The sequence below is a fragment of the Lepisma saccharinum genome, chromosome 1 (assembly GCF_977018435.1).
Source record: "Lepisma saccharinum chromosome 1, izLepSacc3.1, whole genome shotgun sequence".
NCBI lineage: Eukaryota > Metazoa > Arthropoda > Insecta > Zygentoma > Lepismatidae > Lepisma > Lepisma saccharinum.
In genome coordinates, this window is record NC_139229.1 from 80,293,203 (window position 1) to 80,310,193 (window position 16,991).

Sequence of the window (16,991 nt, forward strand, 5' to 3'; positions counted from 1 at the left end):
AGGGTGAGCATGTGTCCGTGTGTGCGTTTATAAACTGTATTTTTCTTCTTTTTTTATTGCATTAGTAAACAGAAGTAAGAAAACCTCGAAACTCATGGTTAGGTGAAAGAATAGGATACAGGTTTATAACCTTAAATTCGCCATGTTATTCTCGAGGCTTAGGGATATAGAAGGTTATGCTATACGCAAATATACCTAGATGAGGGGGTAATACCCACCCCACACCCCCTTGACTTGAGCACTGTTTTGAACAATGTATTGAAAATCGCCTCGCCTCAGGCCACTACAGACGACTCATGACTTCGCCACAGGAGAGTTTGATTCAAGGCCTAAGCATATTTCCTTCATCAATTTAATCTAATCATCATTCATCCATCGTCATGATGAACGTGACGTAAAGTAAGAAAAATAACTACAAAGGAAAAATATACTGAAAGTGACGCACTATTTTTTTTCTCGTAAAATGTCGCAGTTTATTTCATATTAAAGTTCCTTGGATTGTTATTTTTGGCAGCTGTTAAACTCTTCAAGCAAATCGATTTTTTCTTTCTTTTTGAAAATAAAATGTTCTTTGCTATTTTATGTTGAAGTTTTGGTGATCAGTAATTCTGGAGAGTTCAAGAAATTAATTGGAATCTGAGATAAGATTCAGCATAAGACAGCACCTGGTCGTACAGGGGCCGCTGACGAACCCTCCCCCGCCCTCGCCCCAAAAGTGAAAGTATAAATGCAGGTGGCAGAAGGGTGGGGGCGTCAGTTGGTTGTTTACGTCGAAGGTACGCAGTTCGAAACCGGCCAGCAATGGAAAGCATGGATTTCATCGAAATGTACGACGTTATCGTCGTGCGAAGACTAGAGACGACGCTGCAGCTACTTCACCCAAGATGGCGGTTGGTTCCTCACATCGACGCTTACGGCTGGAGCGAAAAGCACGAGATCATGTTCCAGTCCTTGTTGCTGAAGGTCTACAGGGGTGTCGTCGCTTCGCCTTACTACGACTCGGACATCCAGTACGAGCTAGCGGCAGAGGTTGCTGAACTGAACGGCGTCAAGTACTTGAAACCTCCGATGAGCATCGCGGTGAGCCAATTCATGAACGGGTGGTTGCGGAAGTTGAGGCTGCAGTGCTTCCCCATGGACCAGGAGGCTGAGTACGATGGGGATGATGAGTGGGAGGAGGGAGATGAGATGTCGTGTCCGGATGTTTCTCTCGGCAGTGACTGCGGGAGCCCGTGATTGTTCTGTGGTACCTCACTGACGAGTGTCGCGACTGGAACACGAGGCAGCGTTCAGAGGCAGAAGCTTTGGGTAAGTCTTTACTCTGTATTTTCTATCTGTGTGGGTTGGGCTATATTTGCAATATAATTTCTGGAGTGCTGAGATATTTCAACGAGGGTTCGAAATGGACCGGATCGCAATCCGGTACGTGATTATATGGAACCTTCCTGTACCGTCTCGTCAGAAGTTTCAACGGACCTGGTATCTGAATAATTTCACATATTGTGACCCAAGAAAGTGGGAAAAAGGAAACATTCGAAGTTCTAGGAAAAAAACTTGTGCAATAATATCAATTTCCGGTTCGTTTGTTATTATTTTGTAAAGATATTTTACTAACATTTTCGTTTTTAGAGTGAAATAAATTTTTAATAATCAATGATGACCTTGTTTGACGATCACGTGCGTAGACGTTTCGCCAGCTTTAAGTATTATTACTGAATAATAATGAGACGGTTAGGCTGTTAATATAGGGCTTTGAAATAATAATAGTTATACAATAAATATTATTGTATAATACTAATTAACTATTCCTCGCATTATAATTGTATTATTTTTATTTATGGGGAAATGTTTCAACTAGATAAGTGAATAACTATTATCATTCATTTTCTCCACATGTGAGAGTTAATTGAATGTAAACTGTTATTTACTCTTAGGTATTGCTAAAAAATGTAAATCCTTGAGAGTAAGGGGGGGGGATTTGTTGTGATCTTACATTAGACTGTCCTTTTTTTTGGAATATTTAAAACGCTGGACGATTGATTCCTTGGATTAAGTGGTAAAATATGGGAGAGTATTTCTGAATTTTTAGCCAAATCGCTCAATTTGGAGATGATTTAACTTAACTTTAATCCTGTTAATGATTACACAATAATAAGTTTTCTATCTTATTTTAAAATCCGGTATGGAGACAAATTGATTATGTTACTCCTGGTAGCATCGACTTTCTTATCGCTCGCTTTGGCTTGAATTGTACATTTGGTGTAGCAATAGTTGTTGTTCATAGCTTGTCATTTAGTTTAGTGTGTGTAAATGCGATGGAATAAATTTTATCGAACGAGGGTTATGTAGCAATTAGTTTAGAGCGTGACTTACAATTTTAAATCCCATAAAGTAGTTTGCGTGGAATCTTACTGATTCGAACCTTGATCTCCTTGCTTACTTTACGGGATGGTTTACTCTCGTTTTTCCTCTCTTTCTGATTCTCTTCCTTCCTGTTTCTCGTTTATGTTCCTTTCTTTCTCTCTCTCTTATCGTACTCTTCCTCCTGTTTCAAATTTTTCATCCTTTCTCTTTCTGTTCCTCTCTGTTTGTCTTTATCTATCCTTATTCCCAATTTCTTTCTACCTTCGTTTATCCTTTGTTTTCTCTCCGTTTTGCCTTCCTTCTTTCCTTTCCCTCTTTCTTTTCACTCTTATTTCTTCCTCTGTTTCTCTCTTTAATTTCTATCTTCTTATTCTTTATCCCCCTTCTCTCTCATTCTTTCATACCTCTTTCTTTATCTGCTTGTCTCTTTTTTGTCCTCTCTTCCTTCTTTTTCTCCTCTCTATTTTACCTTTTTTCTTTCTTCTCTTTTCTTCCGTGAGTTGTTAGAATTTTGCGGGATAATGTCTATGGGATATATTTAGATACTATGAGAGTTTCTGTACTGTTGCCATTACACATGTGAATGCTAAGAACTATGCCTAATATGTATTCTTTTCTTTTCTTTCATAGATGTGACGCGAGATTCTAACTTCCGGGTTTAAACTTGCATCGACACTACATGCAGCGCTTCGTATGATCCTCTACGTGTGAGCGTTCGGACGCCATTCATATTTTATGACATGATATCTCCTACTGTGTGAGATATTGCAATATAATGTATTGTATGATGTGTTTGTATTTGTAATTTATTTGTGAATAGATTTTTCAAGTAATTATACGCATGATTTTTATTTTTCTTTGACTCAACCAATTGAAGTTTTGGACATTTTTGGAAGTTAATAGAAATTAGTGAATTTTGTACATTATTATAAATCATTTTTAACGATATGTTGATAATTTGATTTTGTTGCACTACTTTTCTGTATCAGACCATGTTCTTTACAGATGTCCATTGTCGCTTTTCTATCCCTTGAGGTAAATCGCGACGATGGAATGATTGGAGGAAACCACTGTGAAACACCTATTCCCTGGTTGGTGAATGGACGGCCCTCTTTACTTTATGACCTCAAGTAACGAGGAATGAAATTAGTTTTACAGTCACTTTCCTTAATTTTCGTATACATATTTTTGCGTTAATTTGTCGTTTGTGTCGCAGTGGTAGTTCCCTTGCTTGCTTGCTCAGTGGAGGCGCATTGTGGTTTAGATTCTTTGTATTTTTTTTTTTTTGAAGATTTTAAAACCTTTTTCTAGCTAGCTAAATAACTCTCTAGCCTTCTTAAACCCGAAGGTTTATGGCTGCAGAAACACAAGCCTTCCATCTGTCCCTATCCTGGGCAAGATCAATCCATCCTTACCGATTTCATCCCTCCATCTTCGTCTTGCCATTCCTGCTGGTCTCTTACCATCAGGTTTCCCAACAGGAATCCTGTAAACTCTTCTTTCCTCTAATTCGTTCCACATGGCCTGCCCATCCAAGTCTTTTCCAGTTATTTTGTTAGTTTTGCTTTGTTGTTTTAAGTCCAATTTATGCACAGAAAGGCTAATCGGGACTTGGCCTACAGTTAATATGGTATTCGAACCACTATGTGACTCCATCGGGTATCGAACTCGGGACCCCTAATTTTGTTAGTTTTCAAATAGATAGAAAATGCACTACATTTGCTCTAAGACAAGATTTGTATCTTAATTTTATGGCCGTGTGCACGAACGAAGATCAAAATTTAAACTCTGATCGGGAAAGGATCACTGATAAATTCCATTGCACGAAGACGGTTCAACACTTGATTGCGATCTAGGAACATCAAAACGAGTTTATCTTCTGATCAGCCATTCGCCACCGTTTTGGTGTCTGATCCTGGTTCACGATACTGACGCTTCGACTGCAGGCAGTTGTTTTTGAATACATAAAAAGAGCGGAAAGTGATATCGAGGGCGTGCAAACTGTAAAGTAATGTGTAAAGTAGTCTAAAAACTGCCAAAATAATAATAATAAAAATTTGTGGTTCTGTGGTGCAAAGTTGAAATGTTTCTAAATACTGTACTTTCTATCACAAACACAAAACATGTGCAAGGTAAATTAGAACAGCAATGTTACGATATTGCTACATGGTGTTGGAAATATGATTGTATAAAATTTACGAAAATACATGTTACTGGCTATTTACACGACATGACCATATATATATATAAAAAATTAAGAAATGAAAAATTCAAATACTTACCACAATACAGTAACAATAATAAAAAAAATATCTTTATTGAGCGGGCTGGGTTCAGCGTACGCTGTTCTCTCGCGAATGCATTTTGTAAGGCATATAAGTCCAGTAGAAGAAGGTTCCATGCTTTCTCCTTATCCTTTTGTCTTGCGCCGTCAGTTGTTTTTTGAGATTACTATTTATCTACACCCTACTAGATCCTTGTACTAATCGACAAGGTTGATCAGTACATTTCTCGAATTCAGATAAATTTGCAACCCGAAATTACTTCTCCTACACGTTGATACTTTAACACATCACACTACTCGGTGGGGTTCTTGATTGTCATTTGTTTTAGCCAACCAATCAGGTATAGCCTTATAAATTATTCTCGGATCATTTGAACGGAATCTCGTGAACGTCGTTTTTCGTTGGTGCAGTGCAAATCTTTAAACCAAGTTCATTTAGAGTGGATTAAAATTGATCTCGTTCATCTGAACTTCGAAATAATCGGCGTTGGTGCACGCGGCCGTTAGTGATGTTTCGCGTGACACATCGCTCCCATGTGTTGCTATCGTGGCCAAGGCCTTGAAAATTAATGTTAATTTTGCTGTGTAGTTAGGGCGTCATGCGGTAGACCCGGGGTGGGATTTTTTCCTGCAATGCACATGGACGGCTTTGTGGATCACCCAAAACATGATGCTAATCACACTCATGAATGTGTGGAGCCCTGTCTCCACAGCCCCTATGTGTCTTAACATCGTGTTGCCCCTTGCTTGTACTTTCCTGTTTTTCTTAAAAAGTGACTGTTTGCAAGGCTATTTATAATTGTAAGAAACCACGAACATGTTACTTTTGAGAAAAGTAACCATGCATGATTTACTTTTTGAATAAACTAAGAGTAACTGCCTTTTTTAAAGTCTGTTTTCTTAATGCCACTTAATGCGTCTCCAGAAGTGTACAGAATATTCTCTGACAACAGACATGAAATACATTTCAAATATCTGATGTGAATCCAACACTAAAGATAGTGTTCTTAAAATACGTTAAAAGTGCATGCTTCGTTATATATTTTATAGGTGCTTCAATTCCTTATAAATCTTCATTTCCGTTCATTGTTTATTTATAATTGCATTGTTCTAATGTCAAACTAAAAGTGTGATTTAGTGCAGAAGATGTGGCGCACTCACGGTGTAGCTTCGGAAACGTTGAAGGCCGTCTTCAAGATCCTGTTGGTGTTGCAGACGGTGACACTCGGAAAGGGGATGCTCCAGACGGGACTCGATTCCGAATCCAGGGCGACGATGACTGGGGAGTCCCCCCATTTGTCCCACAGGCGCTGGATCATGACGGCGGCCATGTATACGGCTGATGCAAATGCCAGAAACCACAATGATCTGAAGCGAAGAATGAAAACTGAAATCATTCTCTGTTAAAACGCAGCATTATTCGGGGTTAAAGTAGCTAGTGTTTCATTTGAAGGGTGAGAAGCCAGGGAATTATTCCCTATGTACTCCCTCATACGGTGCGTTGGTTTTGGTCCTGTCTGGGCCGAGGTAGCGCGTGACATGGCGCAGATGCCGGCATTTTCGTCTCGCTTATTTACGCACATGTAGACACTTATATTTATATTTTATAATGAATACTAACCTGTGTTATAAGAGTTGGTTAAAGTTGTTCACGCGCTATCTCGGCCAAAACGAACGCACTGTAGTTGTTCTTATTGTTGATTATAATTTTTCAGTGTTAAACCCTATTATTTTTATAATCCTAGAACAATAAGTTACACAAAACAGGTATTTTTTAAAAAATGAAATGGTCTTTCGCATTTTAAAAATCTCCTAATTCCATTTCGCCTAATGACTTATACTTCCTTCCCTTGGTGCAACAACCCGTTAGGGCCTGTGCCTACCTACCGACTGCTGGCATCACTCCCACCTGGCGAAGTGGGAGACCAGTTAAGGGATGGCGTGTGGTCAGCACGACGAACCCCCATTCGTTGTTGTAGGCTCCGTGACCGGGTTACGTGTAGCTCCCCAATTTTCTCACGATGATGGGTGGCCACAGGTCCCAAAGGCAGGCCGAAATATCAGGAGAAAATTTAATAGATTACGCTTCCCCCAGGAGACTCGAACCTGCGTGCGTCCTGTAGCTGAACCCGTACTGCCACAGCGCGGGACCTAGAGACTTATCAGTTCACGATGATGTAATTTATGACGCACAGCCAATTTAGGCGGAACGGGAATTCCTGTTTCGCCTATTCCCATTTCACCTGATGACTTATTAGTACTCGATAATGTGATTTCGCCCGCAATATCTCTTAACCGATTTCAACATCTTTCCGACTTTCACAGCCGCAACACCAGATCGCGCGAAAGGTCTCTGCTGTCCATTCCACTCCACAAATCCAACTTTTATGCAAATTCTTTTACTGTTACCTCAGCAGGCCTTTGGAACAAGTTGCCACCTGAAATTCATGTCTCTTCCTCAATTGTGACGTTCAAAAAATTGTTAAAGTTACACATATTATACAATGAAAATTAAATGTTTGATTTCCCTATTAATATGGCGGGTGCAGAGAATGATAGAAGGACGTAAGGCACTAAAATGAATTAGAGTAATAGTTAAGATGAATTATCATCAAAGTATACCGTATTGGACTGTGTTTTAAGTATGTGTAATATTGGACTGTGCTTAAGTAAGTGTAGTGTTATGTATTTGCTTGTACGTGTGTAAGGGCAAAGATATGTATGTGTGTGTGTGAGTGTGTGTGTCCGTATCTATAGGTTAGATTACCTTTCTTATATGTAATTTCTCTTTGTATTTTTTATTTCTCTGTAATTTTTTATATATTTTTTTTCTTCCTTTTTTTTCAAAATTTTAATTATTTCATATTCAATTTTTTTGTAAACATGGTCAAGTGGAAGAAAAGGCTCCACAGCCTTAACTTCGCCATGTAAAAGAAGACGAAATAAATAAAATAAATAAATAAATTTTAGGCGAACTGGGAATTCTGTTCTAAAATGGCGGACAGGTTTCAAATTAGATAATATAATAGATAAGCTATTAGGCGACACGGGATGTAACCAGCTCACACCCCCTGCATTTTCTTCAGTTCAGAAACTTGCTATAGCCTTTGCTATGGCGAAAACAATTTGAAACTCCTCTTCAGCTTTGATACCTTTCAAGCAGTGATCTCCTTTCTCCAACATACTGCAGCCCATGGAGAGTACTTCTGGAGCAATATTCCCTTCCGTAGACGTGGGAGGAGCTCCAACATTTCTGTAGGTGGTGTTTCTTCGCTTGCACCTTCAGCCTGGGCAACCTGGGCAGAAAATTTTTTCTATTGGCGAAAGCGTGGCCACCCTGGAAGATAATACTAATGTTTGAGTTGAATTTTATTAGTTTTTCGTAGATAAAATAGTCTAAGTGACAGAAGCCTGATACTCAGATAGAGCTTTAACTTTCCCAGCTGCTTATTATCCATGTTGGGAGATGGTGACTGTTTTAACAAATGTGTTTAGCTCTTTGAGAAGGACGGGCCTCTTACGCTGTTTCTGAGGAAGTTTAGGCGTCTTACCTTTATTTAATATGTTGTGTATGTCCTGCACAGGCCCCTTTGAAACCTTGCACTCTTAACCCTTCTCAAGGGATTGTTTACACTCGCTTTATGACTTTAACATAAGGTTTTAAATAAGAGGAATTTTTCTCGTATATATTTCCCCATAACTACATAGAGAATCAGGGGTTTATCCAGAAATGTGCATGGGTTGGGGGAGGGGGTTAAGTTCGTATTTAGGAGGTGTAACGGTAAACGTAGAGCCAAAAGATAATAAATTGGATCCTTGTAAAAATTTTAGGAAATTGGGAGAGTTTATGGGTAAGACACTGGAGAGAATTGTTTATATACGAGGTGAGATCAAAATGTCCATCCCGTGATACAGAAGTAAGAGATGGTGCACATCCAGACAAATTCTCTATCGACAATGAGACACTTATCTCGACGCAACCTCTGCGATAATCAATTCATTGTGACTCCCGAAACATATGTATTTTCTGATTGGCTGAAGGTTTCTGGAGGCAAGGTCTGTCGAATAAGGTGGATGATTGAGTTTGAATTTTACATTCGCTATGATGTCGCTCGCTAGCCTCAACAGGCGCAAGGGAGTTAGTTACTCAAGACTAATGTTAGGGAGCCATTTCTCTCTATAAGAAAGAGTCACTGCGCATGACGAACCAACAGACAGGGAAAAGACAATGCACGCTGTTGAGAAAATGGGCTGTCCAACTGACACGAAAGCGATAAGTGTAACTCCGGTACGAAAGGTTGCCACGAAGGTGTCACTTACATTCTACCACAGTAAAGTCAGCTCCCGTTACGAATAAGTATTACTTGCGCGTTAGGATAATTCGTGTAGCAAGTGGCTATCGACACAGGGAATAAATGCCCTTTTAAAAAGCATAGCATTTACCTAACATAAGTGAATATTTATTTACGATATATATTGGTCTGTGTAATCATCACGCGAAGCAAGACTTGCACGCGATTTCATGTACATCAACTTCGACGAACATTCAAGCCTTGAATAAGTAAGCGCCCACTTGAACAAATAAACTCGCGGATAGGATTACTAAGCAAATGCAATCGCCGTGAATAATACAGTTTGCACTTCGTCTTTGAAGTTTAACCTTCCCCTACCCTTCTTTTGCTAGAAGAGAAAAGGTGAAGAAAAATACATTTCGAGATGCAGCCGTTATCTTGACACCAAGCCCCTGGTTTATTCACAATATATACTTGAAAGATTCGTTCGGTCGATTTAATGATTTTTCCCGCCCCTCGAGCAGCTTCTTGCGTGAAAGATTGCCTCCATTCAATTTTTATGACATCGATCTCTCGCTACGAGAGTGTCCAATTCGTGATAAACATGTAGAAGGTACGTCGGGAATTCTTGGTTACGCCTTCGCAGCTTAAATTTCCAAAGGATCCGGGTTCAAGTCTCGATTTGGGCATGGGCCTTACTTTATTAGTGGGCAGGTATGCACCAAGAACCATGTTAACTTAACCGAGAGCGTGGTGCTGATCACATCACTTCCTGAATGGCTCAGATCGAGAATGTGTGAGTTCCTACTAGTTCGGATAAAATTTTATCCGGATTTCAAATATCCGAACAGTTTTATCGTTTATCCGCTTTACGGGATATCCACAAATTATTATATTTGTCATGTTCGTATTTCACTGTACGAATTTTCTACAAACCTTTAATCAGATCTGTGCGATTCAGATTATTCGGAGATCCTAATTATCCGAATTATCTGTTGCTTCCGAAACGGATATCGGATAATATTAAATCCGGATATTCGATATCCCTAGTTCCTACCTCCACATTCCTTATTATACTCGTAGTCAACGCGCTTACCTCGTTAACGTCGAAGAACTAAAGAAAGCCGCCGCCACAAACGTGGGTGGGGATAAATAGCGGGCGAGTTATTTTCGTCCAATCACACTCAATCATCAGCCAATGGGCGCAGCTGTCATTCTGCTCGTCTACTCCACGTGGAGTCTCAGTCACATTAATGCGGATACGCTGTTGCCATACTTTGCAACTTCAATGTGAAGACCGTGGGAAGGTGTTTGTTTGCGCGGAGGGACAAGGTGGCGTAGAGTAGGTGTGTGGCAACAGTTTGCGTTGAATGTGATTGTTGCAGCTGGTGGGCGCGCTCCGTGGACTTCAAAGCCAGCCGGTCGTTAACGTAGCTAGCGCGTCGACTATAATATGTGCCTACATGGAACGGTGCAATATGTACAGTGAACTTTACCTATGGTGGTTAACAGCTTACTGTAGATTTTTATGGCACATACTGTTTTAACACTGTGTAAACATCATTATAATAAATTACGGTTTGCAGAAAGAATACAAAGAAACTTAAATTACATGTTTGTTTTTGCATCTATATTGAAGAATATCACATGCTATTTTCCATCTTTCACCGTTGATTTCTATGCTGTACAAATGGCCTCGGCCTGGTCAACTCGCCATATTTGTGGAACGAAGTTATTATTTTGCATACAAGTGTCAAGTTTATTTGTGTATATCTTAGCTATACGTGCTTGTCTACACTGTAAGAAATTCACGCAAAGTTCATTTGACAATGTTTTCTCTGCAAATAAGGGAAACATTAAAACACTGACTTCAACTTTTAAATTATTAGTACCGTACATAGCAGTAAATAACTTACGACGTATTGTAAAACTGTTGTAAATCGTTTATTGTTATTTTGAGTGATGTTGAGTTGTTTTTAGTCCACTTTATGCACAGATAGGCTAATCGGGACTGGAAGTACCTTTTAAAGTGGGATCCGAACCACTATGTGCAAATGGAGTTGAGTGATGCAGATTGATTTTAAAACGTAAAATAATTTTCGCAAAAGTACATAACAATAAGAAGTAGTTTACATTTCTGCTACTGGAGGGCACCATATGTAAACAAATGAAAGACGGAGGATCCTGAGGCGTTGTCTTTCCTTTGCGTATGGCTTCGTTTACTGTTCCTGGATTTAGTATTTTCTTATGGTGGATCAAATGTAAATTTACAGTAATATCACTAGCGTCCAAACTGCTGATAATTTCACCATACACTCACAGTCAAATTTTTACAGTGTAGGTATATTATTATTGACGCATGCGTACGTGAACCATGGATCTTATGATGGTACCGTTCTTTTTTATGCAATTCAAGGTAAATAACTATTGCCAACACAGAAATACCATAAGACTACTTACGTATGATTGAAGCTCGTCATAATACAGTGACATCGTGACTAAAACGATTGGCGTCGCAGATCTTTTTATAATCTCCCCTGTCTCCTGTAACTTTTGTTGTCTTAGAAAAAAATTACAAGATGCCAGGTTGTCATCTCAATGAAACGAAGGTATTGCAGTTGTTAGAAAGATAAATATGTACGATAACAACGGGAAATTATGAACCTCCGAAGTGAACAAATGGGTCTTCTTAAATTAGCTTTCAAATAGTGTGTAAATTGTTAATAAATTTCTCATCATCCTGGTCAGTTATCTTTTCTCGTTCAATACTGCATTCCTTGATAGATTACCACACATTAATTTTTGATTGGTTGTAAATTCATGAACGAAAGTTCCAGCAAGCTCATCATTTTCTTTATATTGTTCTTCTACTGTTAATAATGCATTTTGGAAGGTAAACAAGTCCTCAATTTATGATGAAAAGAGTCCGACAGGAGCAAATTGATTGCTGAGGTTATGTCAATGGACATCCAGAAGTTTTTTTTTAGGGAGGGGGAGCAAGGAATTTTCTTAGTGTTTCCCCTTCCGATGTATCGGTATCGGCCGATACCAGTGGCTCCGGTATCGGAAGGTATAGGTTGGATTGTATTTACCGATACTTTTTTACCCGGTACTTGGATTATTCGCGTGGTCTGCAAAAATGTCTCATCATCCCGAAAGTTATGCAAAATTCGAATATCCCATTGATTTTGCACCGATATTATGTGAAAAAGCCGTATTTTGCAGTTACATAACAGGTATTGTAATATTCAGATGTACTTTTTAATAATTTACAGCAAAACTCAGGTAAATCGATTCTTATAATTTGAGTGAATACTCGCCAACTTATACATTGCATCCATTTCCTTGAGAGGCCGAGAAATCGGGAGAAGTGTGGCGGGCGGCGCTAACGGAGGTGCCGAAATTTTCGACCAGTAACGTCTCGCTTAAGTTTACCCTCGAAAGCGTTTTGCTTCGCTCGGAATCGTTTGGGGGTTTCGAATGTGCAACACTGTATCAAGATTACGTTGCAGACTAAACCGTTAAAACTCAATGGTTTTCGTGAACTCTTTTTGCAATCTGAAAGCTCCGAGCTTGAGCTGTTCTTTCCTTCGCGACTACAAGTGCCCCGGACAGAGCTGCGAATGGAGTGAGGAACAGACTTTGAACCAAGAGCATGTTAATTTCATACTGTGCGAGAGAGTGTGGTTTTTGGTTACTTGCCGTGCTACTTCTTTGTGTAATTGCAGTGTGTTAGTGAGGCGATTGAAATACCAGCGACATTGGTTTAAATGTCGGCATCTCCACTAGCGCGCGCCCGCCACACACTTCTCCTGGTCTCTCGGCCTCGCAAGGAAATGGACGCACGGTATTAATCAATAGGCCTCGCCGATAGCTCAGTGGTAGCGTCATAGCCTTGTAATTAAGGGGTCCCGGGTACGATACCCGATGAAGCCACATAGTGGTTCGGATCCCACTTTAAACTGTAGGTCCAGTCCCGATTAGCCTTACTGTGCATAAAGTGAACTTAAAGACACCAAATCAACATTTGTTACAAGTTTGAAGTATAGGTATCGTTGAGAATATCGGTATGGGTATCGTTTGAAAGTGGTATCAACTCATCCCTGGTGATTATTAGGTGAAATTGACGAAGATATTTTTTCTTGTTGTTTTAAGTCCACTTTATGCACAGAAATGCTAATCAAGACTGTGCCTACAGTTTTAAATTGGGATTCGAACCACCATGTGCCTCTGCCGGGCATCGAACCCGGTAAACCTTGATTACAAGTCGACGACGGTCAGATCTCGAACCCGAACTAGCCGGCCCCCGTGGCGGAGTGGTTAGCACATCGCGCTACGACGCAAGGGGTCCTGGGTTCGAATCCTGGCCTGGGCATGGGTGTTTGTGAGTGTCCATCAATTTCATCATATCATCACTCATTCCCATCTTCGCAAATTAGTCAAAAGTGGCACAAAAAGCGAAGTAAAAATAAAGCAAATCAATCAATCGAACCCGAGCTCGTCTGTGGCGATTTCGAAAGTTTGATTGATAATACAATAAACAAGGTCTGTATAGGGACACGACATCTTTTGAAATTTGATTTCGTTCCTATTTTCAGTGCGGATTCTAAAGTGTATAATGTTTCAAACTTGAATTACGTTCGTCATCACCGACACGCAATTATTTAGTTATCCAAGAGCGAACTCGTTAAAACCCTCATTGGTCAATTATCACACTATCATAATCAATTTTGCAATCAATTTAATTGCTGCTTTCCTTTTTGTACTTAATAGCGCTTTTTATTAATATTGATTTCCCCTTCCTTTATGCAAGCAGTTGGCCTCGAGAGCCTTGCGCAAGGAAACACAGTTCCTGTATGTAACACACGCGGTGTCCATGCGTGGAAAAATGGTTCGATTGCCATCCTGCGATTTGCATGTCTGAAGTTCATAGTCTGTGTATGTGCGTTCTGTATGTGACACCTTCGCCTCTCCTAGTAAACATTCTCGTGACTTCGTTGAGGATGGTGAGTGCTCGTACGAGACTTGTCGTTCACTGCTAGTGATTATCCTAAGCTGTAAGTTGGCTTCCAAAATGAACTTTGTTCCAGTTATATTTCCAGTGACGACGCCAGTAGATTTGATTTGATTTATTTTACTTTGCTTTTTGTGCCACTTTTGGCTAATTTGCGAAGATGGGGATGAGTGATGATATGATGAAATTGATTAATGGAAACTCACAAATTTCCATGCCTAGGCCAGGATTCGAACCTAGGACGACGCCAGTAGAGAAATGAGTAGGAAGCTAGGGGAGTGGAGATATTTTCTGAGTGGTCATGTTCAATGTAGCCGTAAATACCACAGAATAATCATGGGCAAAGTTGTATTTATTTAACCAGTGTCATTTGTTTCCTGAAATGTGAACTTCGGAGAAGACTCCGCCCTCCTGCCTCCCTCTCTGGCGTCGCCACGCTAAGAAAAAGGGCAGCTAGACAACCGCCTAGGGCAGTGGTTCTCAACCTAAACGATACCGCGGCCCAGAAAATGCTTCTTTTTTAAGTCAAGGCCCCAATCCCAACCATTTACTAGTGAACCCTTTTTAATTTATAAACTTTATATTAATTAATATGCATGCTTGACATTAAATGTTAATAGATAAATTATGATTGATTGAATTGTTGTTTTAAGTGGTAGAGCAGCCACAGGCTGAACTTCGCCCATGAATAAATAATTTCTAATTCTACTTTTATGCACAGAAAGGCTAATAGGGACTGGATCTACAGTTTAAAGTGGGATCCGAACCACTGTGCTATGTGTCTCCATCGGAAATCAAAAATAAATAAACAAATTATGACTTAACTAGCTGATTGCCCGGCGTTGCCCGGGTAATTATTTATCCCAATCTTCTATTCATATATATATATATATATATATATATATATATATATATATATATATATATATATATATAGATTTGGAGAATACGTAGGTCCATTGTGTCTAACATTTTTCGCAATATAAAAGGATTAAATTAGTTGCCAACCACTTTTTCTAGTTTCCTCAGGCCAATGTCATTCAGGGGCCTCTCCGATGGCGCAGTGGTAGCGTCGTCGCCATGTAATCAAGGGGTCCCGGGTTCGATGCCCAGTGGAGGCACATAGTGGTCCGAATCCCACTTTAAACTCTAGGTCCAGTTCCGATTAGTCTTACTGTTCATAAAGTGGACTTATAAACAACAAGTCAATGTAATTAAAATAATTTCGTAACTGCTGATTTTCATTACCATGTATTTTGAACACCGAAATATTCAAATTACTTGGAAATCCATGACTATATTATTATACTCGGATATTATTAATTTGATTTTAATGATGTTGAATGATGGAAAACTGTTTCAGGAGAACCGCTCGCGGTCCGGTATAATTCGCGGCCCGACGGTTGAGAAACACTGGCTTAGGTTTCGCCACAATACTTCTATAAGTTGACACAGTGACAAAAAAATAACAGTGAATTTAATTTAAACTAAGGAAAAACACTACTTCTAACAATATAAAAAGCGTTGTTTGGGTCATTAGTGATTCTTACTGCGGATAGGGGAGGATACACTGTTCAACCAGTTCCTGCACCACTTTCTACAACTCTTCTATAAACAATACGTTAACACCACTTGGAACGTTAAGACATCCCCCTCTGTTTTTAAATGTAGGACTGTTATCATTCTCTGAAAAGATAAACATCGTTGATGTCTCAAATGTGATATTTGCTGAAAAAGTAATAATTAGAGACAGTAATATTAAGATTAAGAGCGAAGCCAATTGGGTAGTACTCTGTCCTTTGGTGCAAGCGGTCCTGGGTTCGTGACGGGTTAAAATCTCCAAAATTTCATTGTTGACTCAGCGTCGTGAGGACAATTGGGGAGCTGCTTAAAAATAAGTAGCGGTCTCCCGTCTCAAAAACCAGAAAACAGAGGCGATGGGACTCGGGTCGTCCACGCGTCACCCAATAAAAAACAGCACAGAAGGCTGTTGCGCCATGGACTTTTAGTTTTTGATTTTAAATATTATTAACACACATCGACATTACCGAGACTTATAATAACAGATCCAATTAATATTAAATTAATTTGAATAATGTGTCTAACATTTATTGTAGAACAAGATAATGTCAAATACCGGTACATGTGCTCCAAAATGCAATAACAATTGTGAAAAATACCCTTTAAAATGTCGGTAGATTTTATGTTCGTTTTTTAGCGTCGCTTTTATATCATTTTTGGCTAATCACGACATGAAAATGAGTGATGATGGGATGAAATTGATGAAAGGACACTCACAGAAAGCACCCACGCTTCGAATCTGTAGCCCCTGGCGTCTTAGCGCGCTGTGCTAACCACTCTGCCATGGAGGTCGGAATAATGATAATAATAATAAAGTTAAGAAAAGGTAAAGTGCTCCCCTGTACATAGCACCACGCCATGAAGGCGTATAGGTGTGTGGGGGTAATAATAATAATAATAAGTAAAAACCATTTGATGGATTCGTCATAAATGTCATGCATAAATAACATGACTATGGATTTTAAAATATTTTGCTTTTCATTCAACAAAAAGTTGGCTTTTGATAATGTAGATGTTTTTCACAATGAAACTCTAATTTAAACTGTCTGTTCGCTTTAAACACTATTTATCATGTGGGGCATCTCATCTTTAATTCTTAGGAGAGATGGCCACGCGCATCGTGTTACAAAATGGCTGATTTTCGGGTCGTATGTCATTTACAGAAATTGTAACGTGATCCATGAAAATAAGATTAAATTATGGTTGGGTCAAAAATATAACCATACCATTAGACTAAAAAAAACGTAGGTTTTTATAAATAATACAATGTACAGTATGTTCTCAGTAGAAAGAAATTGTAAGCTAAAATTAATCAACTCTGCTCGAGAGAAATACATGGTTATAAACTATTTGTTGCACATGATTCTAACCAAGGTTGATTTATTTTAATCGCGATTTAAATCAAGATTTAAATCAGCTGGTTATTTTGAAAAAAAAAACACTGATTAAAATCACT

The 16,991-nt window shown here is 39.2% G+C and overlaps 2 protein-coding genes across 2 annotated transcripts in view; one reads left to right on the top strand and one right to left on the bottom strand.

Annotated features, from left to right (window-relative positions):
• LOC145983996 (pickpocket protein 28-like) overlaps positions 1–11,433 on the bottom strand; it is a 46,893-nt gene extending 35,460 nt beyond the window's left edge. The window contains exons 1-3 of the mRNA XM_083117272.1: positions 11,401–11,433; positions 7,801–7,985; positions 5,810–6,016 (exon numbers count right to left, since the gene is read on the bottom strand). Of these exons, the coding sequence (XP_082973398.1) occupies positions 5,810–6,016; positions 7,801–7,985; positions 11,401–11,433 (425 nt within the window). The remainder of the gene's footprint in view (positions 1–5,809; positions 6,017–7,800; positions 7,986–11,400) is intronic.
• Positions 11,434–13,884: 2,451 nt separating this feature from the next.
• The window catches only part of LOC145983001 (pickpocket protein 28-like), a 109,795-nt gene continuing 106,688 nt past the window's right edge, over positions 13,885–16,991 (top strand). The window contains exon 1 of the mRNA XM_083116310.1: positions 13,885–13,997. The gene's annotated coding sequence lies outside the window, so the exon portion shown is untranslated. The remainder of the gene's footprint in view (positions 13,998–16,991) is intronic.